At 45.4% G+C, this 18,449-nt stretch overlaps 1 protein-coding gene across 1 annotated transcript in view; it reads left to right on the top strand.

The window, feature by feature from the left end:
• Positions 1-18,449, top strand: part of BMP6 (bone morphogenetic protein 6) — a 48,158-nt gene that overhangs the window by 28,539 nt on the left and 1,170 nt on the right. Inside the window, exon 6 of the mRNA XM_008590331.1 lies at positions 17,545-17,621. Coding sequence (XP_008588553.1) covers positions 17,545-17,621 — 77 coding nt within the window. The remainder of the gene's footprint in view (positions 1-17,544; positions 17,622-18,449) is intronic.

Raw genomic sequence — 18,449 nt, 5'->3', positions numbered from 1 at the left:
AGTGTGCCTGAGAAGGCAGGATTAGGCCACAACAAGCGAGAGACAGGCCAAGAGCCCCACCGCCCACCAGAATCTACTCTGACATTTGTACTTGGCGTTCGAGCTGGACCTTGCAAACATGTGCACTGGACAGTGGGTTTGGATCAAAGTCTGCCTAGATGGTTTTTCACTTGCCCTCGCTTCTCTGCAGCTGTCTGCTCCAAATGAATGATGGATGTTGGCCGGGTTGCACATCTCCAGTGGGCTTGGATAGCCTCTGGATAGTATTGTTTATCATTTTTACACATGTTTTACTAGTACTGGCCCGCACCACACTGTGCAGCCCACTGGGGATTGCATGCATCTGGCCATTCCTTTTCCGCCTCTATCTTTTACCAGCCTGCTGCTCTCGGGGCACCCTCCCCTTGGCTCTTTGGCTCTAATTTGGCAGTCTCTTTCTGCTTGCTGCCATTCACGCCCTTTTATGGCATCTCTCTTGAGATTCATGACTGTGTCTTCTGGGGGACTACTCCAGCACTTGGTCAATCCATTTGCTAGGTCCAAGAACAAATGGCCTTGAAGGATGATTCCATTTGGCGATTCTGGGTCCTGATCTAGCTAATTTTCCAGAATCTTTCTAAGACATCTTTGGGGGGGGAATCATTGATGCTATTTCAAGTTAGCTGGTGAGTCTGAGGTTTTCTGCATGTCACCAGCTGGCTGCTGCCTACGTGACTGAGAAATGATTTGGAAACATCATCTGCCACTTTTGCCAGTTCATGTCAAGTTGGAATAGTCTCTTCATTCCTGATGTTTATGTTGTCACTACCCAGTCCTGCCAACTGTCTATGAACGAGCAGCCTCCGAGGCCCTGTCTGTGAGGCTGCCATGACTCCAGGACCACCTGTTAGCATTTCTTAGAGTGATTTCTCCTTCCCTCTCTTTCCCACCCACCCAAATATGAATGTTTAAGGACCTGGGGGGAAACGTGACTCTGGTACTTTATGGTGTCCTATTGATCTTGTTGATAGTTCCTGCCTTCTATTCCTTAAACTCCCAACTGGGGCCATGCGGTGTGCTTCCAGCATGAGAAAGACAATGAGACTTCATCTCCTGCAGGACAGCTGTTTGAGTACTTTATTATAACTATGACATCTTTTGCTGTAGATTTTGAGGAACTCTATTTCACCGATTGGGGATCTCATTCTTACAGTGTCCCCACGGCTTCATCATTGGCTTCCAGGGGTTGGGGGTGTCAAAGCTGAGTGGGTCAACCCAACATGGACATTCATCTTGGGAAGAATAGACGTGACTCAGGACTGTGAAATAGCACTTTATAGTTCTTCAAAGGAGTTGGGAATTTTACTTTGTCATTTTGATCTTAAATTTAAATTTTAGGGCCTGAGGCTTGGCTTCCAGATGTCTTGGTTAGGAAGTAGAGGCTTGTTCAGGGCTTCCTAAATGAAATCAAATCTTTATTCTCCACAGATGTGGAGGATAGGCATGGTGTGAGTGATTTAAAAGTTAGCATCATTTCAGACTCCACTTTTATCATGCTCAGTGCTCATTCACCATTAAGCCTCTTTAGGATAATTATGGTTATCAAGGAGTGAAACAGCCTGGAAAGTTCCCTTCTCCCTCATCCCCCGGTTCACCCCCGGTGAATGTGCATGTGGCCAGCAATGCTGAAAGGCACAGTGAAGAGGCAAGAGGGTGTGCTGCAAGGTGTCTGAACAATTCACCAACTATCTCCAGCCCCAGGAAGGGTGCTGGGGGCCAGAGACCCAGCCTAGGAAGTGACAGAGAATAGAAGGTGCTTAGAGCTCAGTCCTTAAAGGAGGTCTTTGTTTCTTTCTAAGACAATTAATTCCATATTCTTTTGTAATCAAGACGAAGGTAGGGAAGAAACCAAAGTCCCCCCCTGATTAAATGGGGCCTTATGAGATCTTGAAATCCTGGAGCAACAGAAGAACAGGACTTTGTTTTTGCTTCTTGTGCTAACCAGCCAGGTTATAACCAAACTCTAGAGTCGAAAAATCAAGCTGTCCCCACAACCTGTGATGAGATCATTGGCACCAGAAAGCAAAACGTGGCATGGTCCTCTGGCCTCCCGGTGTGTCATTACCCCAGGGGCTGGTGCCTCGTGTGTGTTCCTGAAGGGTGCGTGGGAGCCAGAAACTCATTCTGGATAAGATGGGTGATAAGACCTGGAGATATAGAAAGAGCAGCCAGGCCAGTGAAGAAAGAGGTGCCATTTGAACTGCCATTTGAACTATTTTGTCCTTGTCCTTGTCATTCTAGGAGAGAAGGGAAATAAAAGTAGTGAATTGCTCCAAGAAACAAGCTTAGAAAAGCTGGGAGCTACGGTGTGGAGCAGGCCACTTTGCCTGAGCTCCTGTGTGCTGGCATCTTCCTGCTGTGTGTGACCTGCTGAGCAGGGTCGGTGGGGCTGAGCTGGCTGGGCCCCAGTGGCCGAGTAGCTCTCTGCAGAAGCGCTGGCCAGGGAGGTGGCCTCCATCCCGCTCACTCTCCTCCCCTCAACTGCTTTCTTCTGGTGGCCCCGACTCTGCCTTCGTTTCCCTTCTCCATGCCTTTGCGTCTCTCTGCCCTGCCTCCAGAGGTTGGAAAGGACAGCAGGCAGGACCTGGGCTGGGCTTTGGCTGCTGCGACTCAGGTGCCTCTGCCTCCCGGGAGCTGTCGGGCTTGCTGCAGCGCCGGATCCCCGTCATGTTTGCAGCGTGCCTGTGGCCCTGGCGCCCGGCAGTGCAGCCTCCCTGCGTGTTGCCTGCCTTGGGAGTCAGGAGGGTTGCTGTGCCCTCTCTTTGCCATCCAGGGCTCATCACCCTGAGAATCTCATGGTTGTCAGTGCCAGGGAAGCCTGCATGTCACTGGCTTTCATGGCATGTGTGATTTGGCTTCAGAAATAAACTAAGAGTGGGGTCCGAGCTCTACTGTCATGTGGCACCCACCATTGTACTCTGCATTTGGCTTTTCAGGAGGACCAGCTGCAAAGAACACCAGATGGAATCAACCCAGTGTCCTCCCTAGGGCTGTGGGATGTGACCCCACATTTGGAGTCAGCCAGTATACAGTGCATGCAGCCACCACCTGGGGATGTGGACTCTATGAGGAGGTGCCAGCCCAGCTAGCTGCTGCCTGTGGGGTCAGGGCACTCTGTCCTCGCTGCACTGGATAACAGCTGCTCCCTGTGGTCTCTTGTTCACCTTGGGGCGAGTGGGTGTCAGATGGGCCCGTTTGTTTTTTCCTATAGATGGAATGTCCCCTAATTCATTAAAGGGATGACCAGGACCTACAGTTGGGGAACAGCGGCTGTCACCAAGGAAGCTGCCTGTTGGCCAAGGCCCAGCAGCTGAGAAGAGAACTTGCAGCCAGGACTGAGCAGACCGCAGGAGTTCAGCACAGCCTGTGTGGAACGTATGCACGCGACGGGCAGAGGAGAAAAGGCACTGGGGGGAGCGGAGGGGGCCTGGGAGGGGCAGGAAGATGGCACAAGGATGAAGGGGGTTCAGTGAAAAGGTGTGTGCTGTGGGAGCCGCAGTGTGACCCCTGATGGCTCACCCTGTGGTGAACGAGACGCCCCCCACCACTGCCTGAGGAGCAGCTCTGGGACGTGAAAGCTAACTGGTGTCTCAAGGACGAGAGCAAGGTGCTCCATCGCATGTCCTGCTCCTTCCTGTTGCTGGACTCTGAGAAGATGTGCCTCCATACACCTCATTTGCAGTTGGCCACCCAACCCCTCCCGGGTACACCTGGCCCCAAGGTGACCTGGTAGAATGACAGTTACTCAAAGACACACCCGAGGCTTGGGAGAGTGACGCCAGAGCTATGGAAGGAGCCGATGTTTTATTGCAAGATAAACTACTGATTGGAACACACGGACCTGTCTCGGCCCTTGCCCCAGTGGAGAATGGAAGGTGCTGGTCACTGGTTCGGCCCTTGGGAACAGACGGGCTCCTTCTGCCTGCTGCCGCTTTAATTGTTCAGAAGGCCTGAGTAGGAGGCAAACCTCCCGGGAGCAAGTACTGGAAAAATAAAGGCTTAATAAAGAACACTGGTTGGTGGGAATTTGGTAAAGGACCACAAAAAATGATTACATTCTGTAATGATAAATACAGTGATTAAAAAAAAAGTAGTAGCTAAGTTTAAAATAAATAAAACACTAAGACCTTTCCCTCTCAAAGAACAAAAACAAACAAACAAAAATACCACTTTGGGCATTATAGCCTGGGCCTCTCTGCCCACCTCTGTTCAGCTCACACTTCATTCCAAGAGGGGCTTTACCTGTCCCACTACAGAGCGTGGAGTTTCTTCCCAAAGGAGCTTTTTTTAGGGGAAGACAGGCAGGTCAGTCTGCGATTTTTTTTTAATTATTATTTTTAATTGGACATGGTTCCTATTCTCATGGACTTTATCTATTTATCTATTTATTTATTAATTTAATTTGGCAGCTGGCCAGTATAGGGATCGAACCCCGGACCTTGGTGTTATCAGCACCGTGCTCTAACCAACTAAGCTAACCGGCCATCACCCTGTCTGGGATCTTTAAAGTTCATCCCTGTCCTCCCAGAGGAGCTTTTGAATCTTCCTCTCTGATGGTCCCCACCTGCCCTGTCCTGGGAGATTAAATCCACTTAAAACCCATGTTAAACGTCTGTAATGTTCATTTGGACAGGAGAGGAAGAACTTGAGCTTTTTAATACTAATTGTATCTGAAGGTTTCTCTACTGAAGCAGTTTGTAAGCCATGAAGCTAGAGGCAATTGAAACCCATCTTACAGATTCAAAGCTCAGAAACCTGTGGTGAGTAGAATGTCTCTGTCCTGTTTAAGAGCAGACTAGGGAACTACCTTCTGGTTATGGAAGGAATTCATCCTGGGGGCTTTTATGATTGTTAGATTTCATCACTTGATCACCTAACAGTTTTTTTGCTCAAACCCAGCTGTGGCTGAGCCCTGCTTGTCCGAGCTACCCTAGAGGGGCACCCTGAGCCTGCTCTGGCTGGGCCAGCATCCCAGGTCTCACTTTCACTCTTGTGCCAAAGAATTGTGTGGATGATTGGAGGGCCAGATCTCACTTTCTGTGTTCAACTTTGAAAAAGCCGGGTTGCTTGGAAATGTCTGAGACCAAGATTGGGCCCTCATTGCAGCAGTATCTGAGGACACACAGTGAGTCCTGGTGTCCAAAGACAGACTTTGTGTCTGGATGTGGTGGATGGCATCACCTGTGGGTGAGCCTCTAGGTTAGAGGGAAGCCTCTCCAATTCTAGTGACAGCAGACTTGCCTGCACGGCAGGGGACCCATTCTCAGTGATTCTGACACGTGGGTCTGGGATGGGGCTCAGGACTCTGTACTTTAGGTTAAGTCCCTGATGATTCTGGCACAGACAGCCCACAAGTCAGCTGCTGAGGACTGCTGTCAACAGGGGTGGTGTCCTCAGTCTTGGTGTGCTACTCTCAGACTTTTTGATTTTTGATTTTTTTTACCTCTTTCCAGCTCTATAACTTCCTGCCTTTGACCAGCGAACCCATTTGTTTCTTTTTGTTTTTTTAAAAAAATTTATTTATTATGAATATTCATGAGATACAAAGCTAATTGTCACCCCTCATGCCAATGATGTGAGGGCCACATTCATACTGGGGGCATACCCACTACCAGAAATTACTTTTGTACCCCGTGTCCCCCACTCAATTATCTGCCAATCTTCCTCCCCCTCCCCCTTCCCCCCCACACTCCACTTTGTAGCCCTAGGAATGCTCCCTCCTCTGTAAGACCAGTGCACCACTGTGGTCTTTCTTTCCTTCCTTCCTTCCTGTCTTAGCTGCCACATATGAGTGAGCACATGCGGTATTTATCCCTCTGTGCTTTGCTTATTTCACTCAACATAAGTTTCTCCAGGTTCATCCATGTTGTTGCAAATGGGAGTATTTCGTTCTTTTCTATGGCAGAGTAGTATTCTATGATGTATATGTATCACAGTTTCCTTATCCAGTCATCCATTGATGGACATTTAGGCAGGTTCCATATCGGGGCTATTGTAAACAGAGCTGCAATGAACATGGGAGGGCAGGTATCCCTTCGACATGATGATTTCCATTCCTCTGGGTATATATCCAGAAGAGGGATTGCTGGATTGTATGGAAGATCTATCTGTATTTGTCTGAGAAACCTCCATACTGTTTCTCATAGTGGTTGCACTAATTTACAGTCCCACCAACAGTGTAGGAGTGTTCCCTTCTCTCCACACCCTCTCCAGCATTTGTTATTCACCATCTTTTTTATTATAGCCAGTCTAACTGGAGTGAGGTGGTATCTCAATGTAGTTTTAATTTGCATTTCCCTGATGACTAGTGTTGTTGAGCATTTTTTCATGTATGTCGGCCATTTGTATGTCTTCCTTTGAAAAATATCTATTCAGCTCCTTTGCCCATTTTTCAATTGGGCTATTTGGTTTTTTTTTACTGTATAATTCCTTGAGTTCTTTGTATATTCTGGATATTAAACCCTTGTCAGATGCATAGTTAGCAAAAATTTTCTCCCACTCTGTAGGTTGTCCTTTCACTCTGTTGATTGTTTCCTTTGCTGTGCAGAAGCTTTTCAGTTTGTATAGTCCCATTTGTTTATTTTTTTCTTTTGCTGCTTGCATTTTTGGGCTCATGTTCATAAAGCCTGTGTCCAGAAATAATTGCTGAAGTGTTTCCCCTATATTTTCCCTTAGTATTTTTAGTTTCAGGTCTTATAGTTAAGTCTTTAATCCATTTTGAGTTGATTTTAGTGTATGATGAGAGATGCATATCTAGTTTCATTCTTCAGCACCACTTTTTGAAGAGTCAGTCTTTTCCCCAATGTAGATTTTGGTTGTCTTTGTCCAATATCAGATAAGGCTGAGGGGTGATTTCTGAGTTCTCAATTCTACTCTACTGGTCTGAATGTCTGTTTTTATACCAGTACCATGCTGTTTGGGTTACAATAGCTTTGTAGTATAATTTGAAGTCAGATAGTGTTATGCCTCTGGCTTTATTTTTGTTGCTCAGGATTGCTTTGGCTATTTGGGGTCTTTTGTTGTTCCATATGAAGGGTAAGATTGTTTTTTCCATTTCTGTGAAGAATGTCATTGGTATTTTGATGGGGATTGCATTGAATCTGTAGATTGCTTTGGGTAGTATAGACATTTCCATAATGTTAATTCTTCCAATCCAAGAGCATGGAGTATCTTTCCATCTTTCTGTATCTTCTTTAATTTATTTCAGAAGTGGTTTGTAGTTCTCATTGTAGAGGTCTTTCACCTCCCTGGTTAAATTGATTCTTAGGTATCTTATTTTTTTCATGACAATTGTAAATGGGCTTACTTTATTTATTTCTCTTTCTGTTAGTTCATTATTTCAGTTTATAAATGCTACTGATTTGGGGGCATTTATTTTGTATCCTGCAACATTACTGAAGTTATTAACCAGCTCTAGGAGTTTTTTGATAGTCTTTAAGTTTTTCTATATATATAGTATCATGTCTTCTACAAATAGAGTTTAATTTCATCTTCTCCAATCTGGATTCCCTTTATTTCTTTCTCTTGCCTGATTGCTCTAGCTAGTACCTCAAGTACTATGTTAAATAGTAGTGGAGAGAGTGGGCATCCTTGTCTTGGTCCTGTTCTTAAGGGAAAGGCCTTCAGTTTCTCCCCATTCAGAATGATACTGGCAGTGGGCTTGTCATAAATGGCTTTCATTGTGTTGAGATATTTTTTTTTCTATACCTAATTTGTTGAGAGTCTTTATCATGAAGGGATGTTGAATTCTGTCAAATGCTTTTTCAACATCTATTGAGATAATCATACAGTCTTTGTCATTGAGTTTGTTGATGTGATGTATCACATTTATTGACTTTCATTTGTTGAACCATCCTTGCATCCCTGGGATGAATCCCACTTGATCATAGTGTATAGTTTTTAAAAATATGTTGCTGTATTCTGATTGCTAATATTTTCTTGAGGATTTTAGCATCAAGGTTCATCAAGGATATTGTCCTATAATTTTCTTTTTTTGTTGTGTCTTTATCTGGTTTTGGTATCAGAGTTATGTTGGCCTCATAGAATGAGTTTTGGAGAATAGCATCTGTTTCAATTGTTTGGAATAATTTGAGGAGAATTGGTGTTAACTCCTCTGTAAAGGTTTGGTAGAATTCAGCTGTAAAACCATCTGGACGTGGATTTTTCTTTGTTGGAAGATTGCTAATTACCTCTTCAATCTCCTTGCTTGTTATTGGTTTGTTCATGTTTCCTGTCTCTTCTTGGTTCAGTCTTGGTAGTTTGTATGTGTCTAGGAACTTATCCATATCTTCCAGATTTTCTTATTTGTTGTCACACAGTTGTTTATAATGGTCCCTAATGTTTCTTTGTATTTCTCTGGTGTCAGTTGTAATGTCTCCCTTTTCATTTCTGATTTTTGTTATTTGGGCCTTCTCTCTCTTTTTTTTTTTTTTTTTTTTGTTAACCTAGCTAATGGTTTGTCTATTTTATTTATCTTCTCAAAAAACCAACTTTTTGTTTTGTTGATCTTTTCTATTGTTTTTTGGGTCTGTATTTCACTTAGTTCTTCTCTGACCTTAATTATTTCTTTCTGTCTCCTACCATTAGGTTTGGATTGTTGTTGTTTTTCAGGTTCTTTGAGGCATAGTGTTAGGTCATTTATTTGAAGTCTTTCTATTCTTTTGATATAAGCTTTTATTGCAATAAATTTGCCTCTTAGTACTGCTTTTGCAGTATCCCTGTAACATCTAGGAGTATGTTGTTACTTACAAAGTATGTTGCATGCAAAGTATGATGTTATCTTTATTTTCATTAGTTTCTAGAAATTTTTTTATTTCCTTTTTAATTTCTTCTTGGACCCATAGGTCATTCAGGAGCCTATTATTTAGTTTCCATGTATTTGTATAGCTTCCAGAGTTTTGCTTATTGTTTATTTCCAATTTTAGTCCATTGTGGTCTGAAAAAATAGTTGGAATGATTTCAATTTTTATAAATTTTCTAAGACTAGATTTGTGACCTAGTATGTGGTCTATCCTGGAGAATGTGCCATGAGCTGATGAGACGAAAGTGTATTCTTCAGTTGTTGGGTGAAATGTTCTATATATATCTGCCAAGTCCAGTTGGTCTAGGGTGTAGATTAAATCCTGTGTCTCTTTGTTGGCTTCATGCCTGGAAGATCTGTCCCATACTGAGAGAGGGCTGTTCAGGCCACCCACTATTAATGTATTAGGCCCTATTTCTTTCTTTAGGTCTAAGAGTGTTTGCTTTATATATCTGGGTGCTCCAGTATTGGGTGCATACATGTTTATGATTGTTTTGTCTTCTAGCTGGATAGATCCTTTTATCATTATATAGTGGCCTTCTTTGTCTCTTTTTACGTTTTTCGGTTTGAAGTCTATTTTGTCTGATATAAGAATAGCTACTCCTCCTTGTTTTTGGTTTCCATTTGCCTGGTATGTCTTTTTCCTTCGCTTCACTTTTAGTCTATGTATGTCTCAGCAGGTAAGGTGGGTCTCTTGAAGACATCATATACTTGGGTATAGCTTTTTAATCCAATCAGTCAGTCTGTGTCTTTTGAATGGGGAGTTTAATCCATTCACATTCAGGGTAGTTATTGACAAGTGTTGTTTAATTCCTGTCATTTAATTGCTTCTTGTTTAGATGGTTTAAATATCTTTTGATCATTATTTCCCCTTTTATTTCTCTTCTTCAATGTTAGTTTGGAATTTAAGGTGGGATGAGTTAGCTTCTTTCAGGCTGGCATTTTTGTTTTAACAGTGGTTTTGCTCTTTCTTGTGTATTTGTGATAGTGGTCACCATTATTCAGATTCCAGATGAATGACTCCCTTGAGAATTTCTTACAGGGCTGGTTGTGTGGTGATGAACTCCCACAACTTTTGTTTGTCTGGGAAATACATTTTCTCCCTCATTTCTGAAGGAGAGCCTTGCTGGGTGTTTTAGTCCATTTTGTGTTGCTATAACAGAATACCTGAGACTGGGTAATTTATAAAGAAGAGAGGTTTATTTGGCTTACAATTCTGGGACAGTTACATCTGGCACAGGCCTCAGGCTGCTTCTACTCATGGTGGAAAGTGGCAGCAGCTGGCGGGTACAAGCAGATCACATGGCGAGAGAAAGCAAGAGAGAGGGAGAGAGAGGGAGAGGAGGTGCCAGGGTCCTTTAAACAATCAGCTCTCACAGGAACTGATAGAGTGAGAACTCACTCATTACCCCTGCTCCCTCAGGGAGAGCATTAATCCATTCATGAGGGATCCACCCCCATGACTCAATCAGTTTCCAACACTGCCACATTGGGGATCAGATTTCCACATGAGTTTTGGAGGGGACAACACATCCAAACTCCATCACTGGGTAAAGAATTCTTGGCTGGCAATTTTTTTCTTTTAGTATTTTGAATATATCATTCCTCTTTCTTCTGTCTTGAAATGTTTCATTTGAGAAGTCTGCTTTTAGTTTGATGGGGGTTCCCCTATAAGTGACCTGATGCTTTTCTCTTGCTGCTTGTAGAATTCTCTCTTTGTCTTTGAGCTTTGTAAGTTTAACTATAATGTGTCTTGGGGAGGGTCTTTTTGGGTTGAATCTGTTTGGGGATCTTTGAGCTTCCTGGATCTGAAGGTCTGTATCTCGCCCTACACCTGTTACTATTTCCTTGAGCAGGTTTTCAATACCTTTTCCTTTCTCCTCTCCTTCAGGAAGACCCGCAATTCGGATGTTAGAGTGCTTGTGGTTATCTGCTCTCTCTGTTAGATTTTCCTCATTATTTTTAATTATTTTTTCCTTTTTTTGGTCTGCCTGAGTTATTTCAAAAAGACCATCTTCAAGCTCTGAAATTCTTTCTTCTGCTTGCTCTACCCTCCTGCTCAAGCTCTCAGTTGTGTTTTTTATTTCATTGAGTGAGTCTTTCATTTCTAGAAGTTCTGCTACACTCTGTTTTAAGGTATTAATCTCTTCGTAGATTTCCCCCTTCATATTCTGGATATTTTTTCTTGTTTCATTGTGTTCTCTAGTTGAGTCTTCCTTTATTTCTTCAAGTTTTCTTAAGATCATTGCTCAAAATTCTTTTTCAGACATTTCAAGGATTCCCTGTTCCATGGAGTCTAACTTTGGAGCGCTATTGTATTCTTTTGGTGATGTCATTTCTTCTTGTTTGTTTGTATTTCTAATATATTTTTTATTGACGGTTGTTTGGTAGAGGGTTTGCTTCTTCTTTTAAACTGAGGTTGGCTGTGGAGTTGCCCTGGTGGCTACTGTGGTGGTAAATTGTCTTTGCTTGACAGTAGGTGTGGTGGTGATGTTAAATCACCTTGGGTCCTGTGGTTGTAGAATGAGCCCCTAGTCCTGCATGGTTCTGCTGGGCACACCTCAGCGGGTCAGACCCCATGGGCTGGTGCTCCCCTCTGGGTCCAAGGAGGGGGTGGGGCCGCCTCTAGCTGCGCAGATCTGATGTTGCTGCTGGGCACACCTTGGCATGGGTTGGGGCACGGGCAGGCTGGTGCTCCCCTCCAGGACCAAGGACGGGGGCAGGGCTGCCTCTAGCCATGAGGATCTGCTGCTGCTGCTGGGCTCACCTTGGTGCAACATGGGATGGGGTGCAGGGCAGGGTAGGCTGTTGCTTCCCTCCGGGTCCAAGGAGGGGGGCAGGGCCACCTCTAGCCATGCAGATCTGCACCAGCGAACCCATCTGGACAAAGCTGTATCATCTCCTTTTATCCTGCTGAAGTAGGTATGTTTCTATTAAAGTTCCACTGCATAACATTTTTATTGGCCCTCTTCAGACTGTTCATCTAAACAAACATCAAGGGTGGGGCTGGGGGAAGGCTTTTCTGCAATATGCCAATTACTTAAAAAACAAAACTGTAAAAACACATGCCAGTGTAAATCCACGCAGAACCTCTGAGCAGCAGACACAAATACACTGAGGAGTGTTGGCCTTCGCCGATATTTATACATGCTTTGCCAACACTTAACATGGAATTAATGAGAAAACATAAGCATGGCCTGAGAGTATCTATAGAAGAAAAACGGGGGAATTGAATTCCTTCCTTTCTTCTCCCTGGCTGTGGTCCTTACTTAACAACAAAAATGCCAGTGTCTAGTTCTCAGAGAAACAGGTGTTCTTACAGAGACAGTTCTCTTTGAGCATTGAAAGTCCAATCAAGGGCTGGCCTGGTGGCACACTCGGTAGAATGCGGTGCTTGGGAGTGTGGCAGCGCTCCCGCTGAGGGTTCGGATCCCATATAGAGACCGGTCTGCTCACTGGTTGAGCGTGGTGCGGGCGTGACACCGAGGGTTGCGATCCCGTTGCCGGTCGCGGTACAGGCGTGGCACCGAGGGTTGCGATCCCATTACCAGTCACGAAAAAAGACAAATAGGAAAAAGAAAAGAAAGTCCAATCAACAGCAGGTTCACAGACTGCTAGAAGTGTTGGTGGAGTTAGAAGCAAAGTCCTTCAACTGTGTTGTCTTGGTTCCATCTGGCAGAAAAAGAAATTGAAAATGCAGACAGGAAGAGGTTGTCCCTGTCCATGTTCTGACAGCCGTTCTCCAACACTGACTGGGTGTCCCTCAGTTCAACTTAATCTTGACACTAGCCATCCGGAGTCAGCGTAGACCCAGCAAGGTCCCCAACAAGACTGCTCTCATTTCAGGCACTGGCCACAGGTGAGGTCCCCAGGCCACCTGTGCCTCCTCCATCTGACTTGCCTACAAATTCAGTGTTCCCATGACCCCACTTCATGTTTGAAAATTTACTAGAAAAACTCATAGAACTCAGGAAAGTGCTGTACTTTGGAATATAGTTTGATTATGAAGGATACAACTCAGGACCTGACAAGTGAAGAGATGCACAGGGCAAGGTCTGGGGGACGGGGTGGGACCTCAGAGCTTCCACACCTTCTCTGGACACCAGTATGTTCACCAGCCTAGAAACTCCACTGAGCCTTGGTGTCCACAGTTTTTATGTGGGCTTTCATAGCTACACACAACTGATTAAATCATTGGCCATGTGATTGAATTAAATCTCCAGTTCCCATATCCTCCCCAGAGATCAGGCTAACCCTAAGTTCCAACCTTCTAATCATGTACTTGGATTTCCTGGTGCCCAGTCCCCGTCCTGAAGCTATCGAGGGGCCACCACGAGCTATCTTGGGGCCTTGTAAGCATAACACAGACACTCCTATCCCTCAGGAAATTCCAAGCGTTTTTGAAGGTCCATGCCAGAGACAAAACACAGATATATTCTTTATTATTTCACATTGCCCATGTCTGCCTGACCTGGAAAGGAAAGTTGCTTGTAGAAATCTCTGCTTTTTACATGACAGATGATTCCAAGCTTGCGTTCAGGGGGATTTGGGTCCCTAGAACAGAGAGGGTATTTTGGAAGAGGCTTCCTTTGGGGGACACAAGCAGAATGAAGTTGGGCAGGGAGAGTTCTAGGCTGAGACTGTAAGTAAAGGGGTCATATAATTTATCATCTAATCCAGGACACCTTCAAGAGTACAAGGGGCCAGGGCTTGGGAGTCTACAGGAGATTGACCCCTGTGCCAGCTGGCAGGAGAGGAAAGAGCACGGAGGGCTGGAGGGGCACTTAGGAGGGCTGGGCCTGGCCATGGCACACCCCCTTGTTCTCATGCTTGTGGGCAGGACTCGGGCACCTGGCCACACCTGACTGCCTTCACAGTGTTATTCCCACTGTGCTGCAAATATTCTTCCCCAGATAGCCTCATGCCACACTCCCATGCCAGACTCCTTCAGGTCTTTGCTTAGAAGATACCTTAACAGAGACAAGCTTATCAAGCCTGCATGAGATGGTGAGCCCACTCCCACCCCGCTCTTCCTATCCCCTAACTATTGACTAATAATTTACCTAGTCAGGGCTTGTATTTGGGTTATCCAGAGAAAGAGAATCAAGAGAAGACGGATGGATGGACAGATAGGAAGGAGGAGATTTATTATGGGAATTGGCTTAAGCAATTATGAAAGCCAAGAATTCCCACCACCTGCCATCTGCAAGCTAGAGACCCAGGAAACCCGGTGATATAATTCAGCTTGAGTCCAAAGGCCTGAGAACCAGGAGTTCTGATGTCCCAGCCCAAGAAGGCAGAGAGTTTGGCCTTCCTCTCCCTTTTCATTCTGTTTGGGCCTCCTGGACAGATTAGTTGAGGCCCACCCATATTGGGGAGGGTGATCATCTTTACTCAGTTCACTGATTCAAATGCTAATTTCTTTCAAAACACCTCACAGACACACCCAGAAATAATGTTTTACCAGATATCTGGCCATTCCTTAGCCCAGTCAAGTTGACACAAAAAATTAGCCATCACAGGGCTCTTGTAGCATGCAGTAGAAGCAGACTCAATTTAAGGGTATTAGGGAACTCACCCAATCAACAAAAAGACTGGAGAAACCAACTCAGGGAATCAAGGCCCAGCTCAGATCTGGTTGGGGGTACAACGTGCACTTGGGCTACAGCCCTGGACACTGGCTGCCATAGCACCCACTCTTCACCTCTGAGTTGCTCCCTCCAGTCATATGTCACAGGGTGGGGGCACTTGATTGGCTTTGATGAAGTCATGAGCTGATACTCCAGCAGCCAGGGGACAAAGAGGAAAACTGTCTGTCACTGGAAATGGGGCCTGGATTCCTATCTATCTAGGAATTCTCCCAAATAAGAAGCATTCCTGAAAGCTGGGCTACTACTGGGTGTGGAGTTCTAGGTGGATGGCTTCATTTCTACGATATTGTTTAATTTATTTAATGTGTATTTTTGTTAAGAAGTTTGCTATCAATCTTCTTTGTGTTCCTTTATAGGTAGTTTTCTTTTTATGTCTGGGTTGCTTTGAAGAATTTCTCCGTGTGTTTGGTAATACTACAGTTTCACCAGATGTGGCTAGACAGGAAATTATTTATTCTGCTCAGGACTTATTGTTCCTTTTCAATTTGAAAATATTTGCCTTTCTTCAGTAAATTCCCAGCCATTATATCTTCGAATGTTACTTCTTCCCTATTACTGTCCTCAGAAATTCCTGTTAGAAGAATGTTGGACTTTTTATTCTGTCTTCCATATCTTTTCATAGAGAGATAGTCATATGTTCTGGCCATTTGACTCTGCGTTATATTTGAAGAAGTATCTCCAGATATATTGTCCAATTCTTTAATTCTCTCTTCAGTTATGTCTAAGCTGTATTTAACTTATGCATTTCATTTTTATTTCCAATGATTATGCTTTTATAAAGTTCTGTTTTGTTCTTTTTCACATCTACCTGTTCTTTTTTCATGTTCGTTCTGTATAACGTTCTTGCTTTGGAGTTTCTAGTCCTTTTTTCTCCTTCATTATTTTAGATATTCTTCCTGTATAGCCTTGTTCAGGGGCTACTCTTACTTGAGGTTCCCAGGGTCCGGTGCCTCCTCTTGAGTTTGTTTTTTGTGTGGCTGATTCCTTTGGAGGGGTTGTTTTCAGCAGCAGGTTCTGTCTTGCTGTGGTGCTGGTTTTTCCTGAGAGCGTGCCCGGTGCCAGTGTGGCGAGCGTTTTCCCCTGTGTGGTCTCATTTGCTTCTCCAGGGCTGCCGCGAGGGTGGTGCTGTGCGGGACCTCTTGAGTTTGTTTTTTGTGTGGCTGATTCCTTTGGAGGGGTTGTTTTCAGCAGCAGGTTTTGTCTTGCTGTGGTGCTGGTTTTTCCTGAGAGCGCGCCCGGTGCCAGTGTGGCGAGCGTTTTCCCCTGTGTGGTCTCATTTGCTTCTCCAGGGCTGCCGCGAGGGTGGTGCTGTGCGGGAAGTAGGCAGGTGGGAAGAATGAATAAATTTAGCATTAGGAACCACCTCAGAAAGTGGGCCTGTCTGTCCTCCCGGCGTAGGTGACTGGCCCGAGTTGGTGCTGTTTCTCTTTTCCTTACGAAAATCTGCATGCTCTCTCCTGATTCAGGGCCAGGAGTGCAAGTGTGAAAATCTAGTTCAAACAGGCTTTCAGCAGTCAGGCGACTTTCAGCTCATGTAGTTGAAAAGGGCAGAGGTAACACGCAAATGACCTAGGCTCTGTGTCCCTCGCCATCCAGGTGGGATGAAGAGCCTTGCTCTGAAGTTGTCTTACCCTTCACGTCTCTGGGACTCTCGAACACCACTACCAGGACCAACCCTTCAGAACCACAGCTCTACATGAGACACTTCCTGGCTCAAAAACCAAAGGCTCACTTCGTGTCTCTAGTAGAAAGTCCAAGTCATTGTGGCTGGCGTTCGAGGCCATTCCTTTCTCGGACTTTATCCTGCCTGACCCCTCTTCACACAATCCTTGAATCCATTCCCACAGAACTGCCCCTGCTCTGACCCCACCATGGTATTACTTGTGGCCCCTGCCCACAGCATTCATGCTCTGATTCGTGTCTGAGTTACTTGTGTACGTGTGGCACACCACCCTTTCCAGCTTCTCGGTTCCTGGAGGAGGGGAACTGAGTCTGACTTAGTTTCCTACTTTCCGGGGTGCTGGTCAGAAGGCCTGTCACATAAGAGCTGTTCTGATGGGCCTAAAGGAATTGGGTGCCCCCAGGCCTCCTACTGGTGAGCAGGTAAAGCCAGGCTAGTGGCTCCTGAATCGCATGAGGCAGGTTCATATGCTTCTATGATTCCCACAGGGAACCACTGGCTTTGGAATCAGTGCTTCAGTGCAGAAGGGCTTGAGCCTGGCAGTGAGGCCAGAGTATAACGTGAAGGCTGGCCCCACGCGGAGTCTCCCTCCCCCCATTCCTGGGCCTCCCGCTTAGGCCCCATGCCACTGCACGTTCTTCAGGACACCCTCCTGGCCCAGCAGCTACTGTCAAAGCCCCTGTGCAGCTTCAGGATGGTCCCTGTTTGCAAAACAGCAAGTCCTGCCTGGTACGGTTATCCATTAATGTGGATACGATGTCTTCCAAATCATGGGCATCTTGGCACAGCTCTCCCTAGGCCTTACGCTCAGCAGGGCTCACAACACACAACTGTTGCTTGAAGGCAGCCATTCAAGTCAATGTTGTGCCCAGAACTGACCCCGGAATGGATACAACAGTGTAACACATTCAAACAATCAGGAACCTGACGGAGCTGTTGGGTAACCATATTTGTGTCTAACAGGGGCCTCGTTTTCTGCTATTTCAAACCTAGTACAGTGCCCGGCATGTGTCAAACTCTCATGTAAGTTCTTTTTTTTTTTTTTTCTGCTATTTCAAACCTAGTACAGTGCCCGGCATGTGTCAAACTCTCATGTAAGTTCTTAAATGAAGAAATGAATAAGCTAATATGTGCCTATTTACTGTCTTCCCACAGACTCCAACAGCAGCGAGCCCCTCGGTGTTGCTCCCGCGCCTCGCTCAGCCAGTGAGCGGGAACCGGTCTGTATGTGGGATCCGAACCCTCGGCGGGAGCGCCGCCGCACTTCCCAAGCGGCGCACTAGTGCAGTGCGCCACCAGGCCGGCCACTCATGTAAGTTCTTAAATGAAGAAATGAATAAGCTAATATGTGCCTATTTACTGTCTTCCCACAGACTCCAACATCAGCGAGTTAAAAACAGCCTGCAGGAAGCACGAGCTTTATGTGAGCTTCCAGGACCTGGGATGGCAGGTGAGTTCTCTGGATACCAGGGAGGACAGAGGTCTTTCTTCAGCAGTCCTCATCCTGAAGGTGGCAGCCATCATCAAAGCCTTCTAGCTTCAGGGCTGAGATGATTCCTTCCATGGAAATACTTAGGCGCCCCCACAAATGCTTGGGCAGAGGAAGGCCTGGCCTGCCGGTGCACCAAGCACACACAGACACCTTTCTAGGGTTCCCAAGTTCTGTGATCTCTCAATCAACCCCCACATTTCCCAATTCTCTTACCTGATTCTTTCAAAGTCCACAGGATATATATTTATTTGAGCATTAAAACAAATTTTAATTGTGTTTTGAGATAGGGTTGGAAAATATGACCTAATGGCTAACTTATCTAATGGCTGTAGATTGGTTCACCCAAACTATTCAGAAGAGCACGCATGTTTTGCCCCACACCTGAGAACCACCACTAGCTTGAAAGGAAAGAAGCAAATTTAATTGTAGGTGATGAGCAGTAGAAGACAGTTTCCATATGCAGGTGGCATTTGACAGCAGTACCACGGGCTCCTAGAGAGGTTGCTTTGGGGCCAGGTCCATAAAGCCAGTCACCTGCATGCTTCCAGGCCTAACAGGCAGGTGGCAGCTAAGGCTGCGTGGGCCTAGGGAAGGAGCAAAGGTTCTGGAGTCAGACCGACCAGGCTCCCACCCCAGCTTTGCTACTTGAATGTGACTTTGGACAAATTCTATGTCTCCTTGCCTGCCCGACGTGGACAATGCCTTCTCACAGCATCACTGAGCATGCAGATAGTGCAAGAATATTCATCTGCTGCTGCTTTTTTTTTTTTTTTTTTTTTTTTTTTT

The sequence above is a fragment of the Galeopterus variegatus genome, unplaced genomic scaffold, assembly GCF_000696425.1.
Source record: "Galeopterus variegatus unplaced genomic scaffold, G_variegatus-3.0.2 Scaffold6000, whole genome shotgun sequence".
Lineage (NCBI taxonomy): Eukaryota > Metazoa > Chordata > Mammalia > Dermoptera > Cynocephalidae > Galeopterus > Galeopterus variegatus.
The sequence above is the reverse complement of the archived record's forward strand: the minus strand, read 5'-3'. Positions and strand labels throughout refer to the sequence as shown.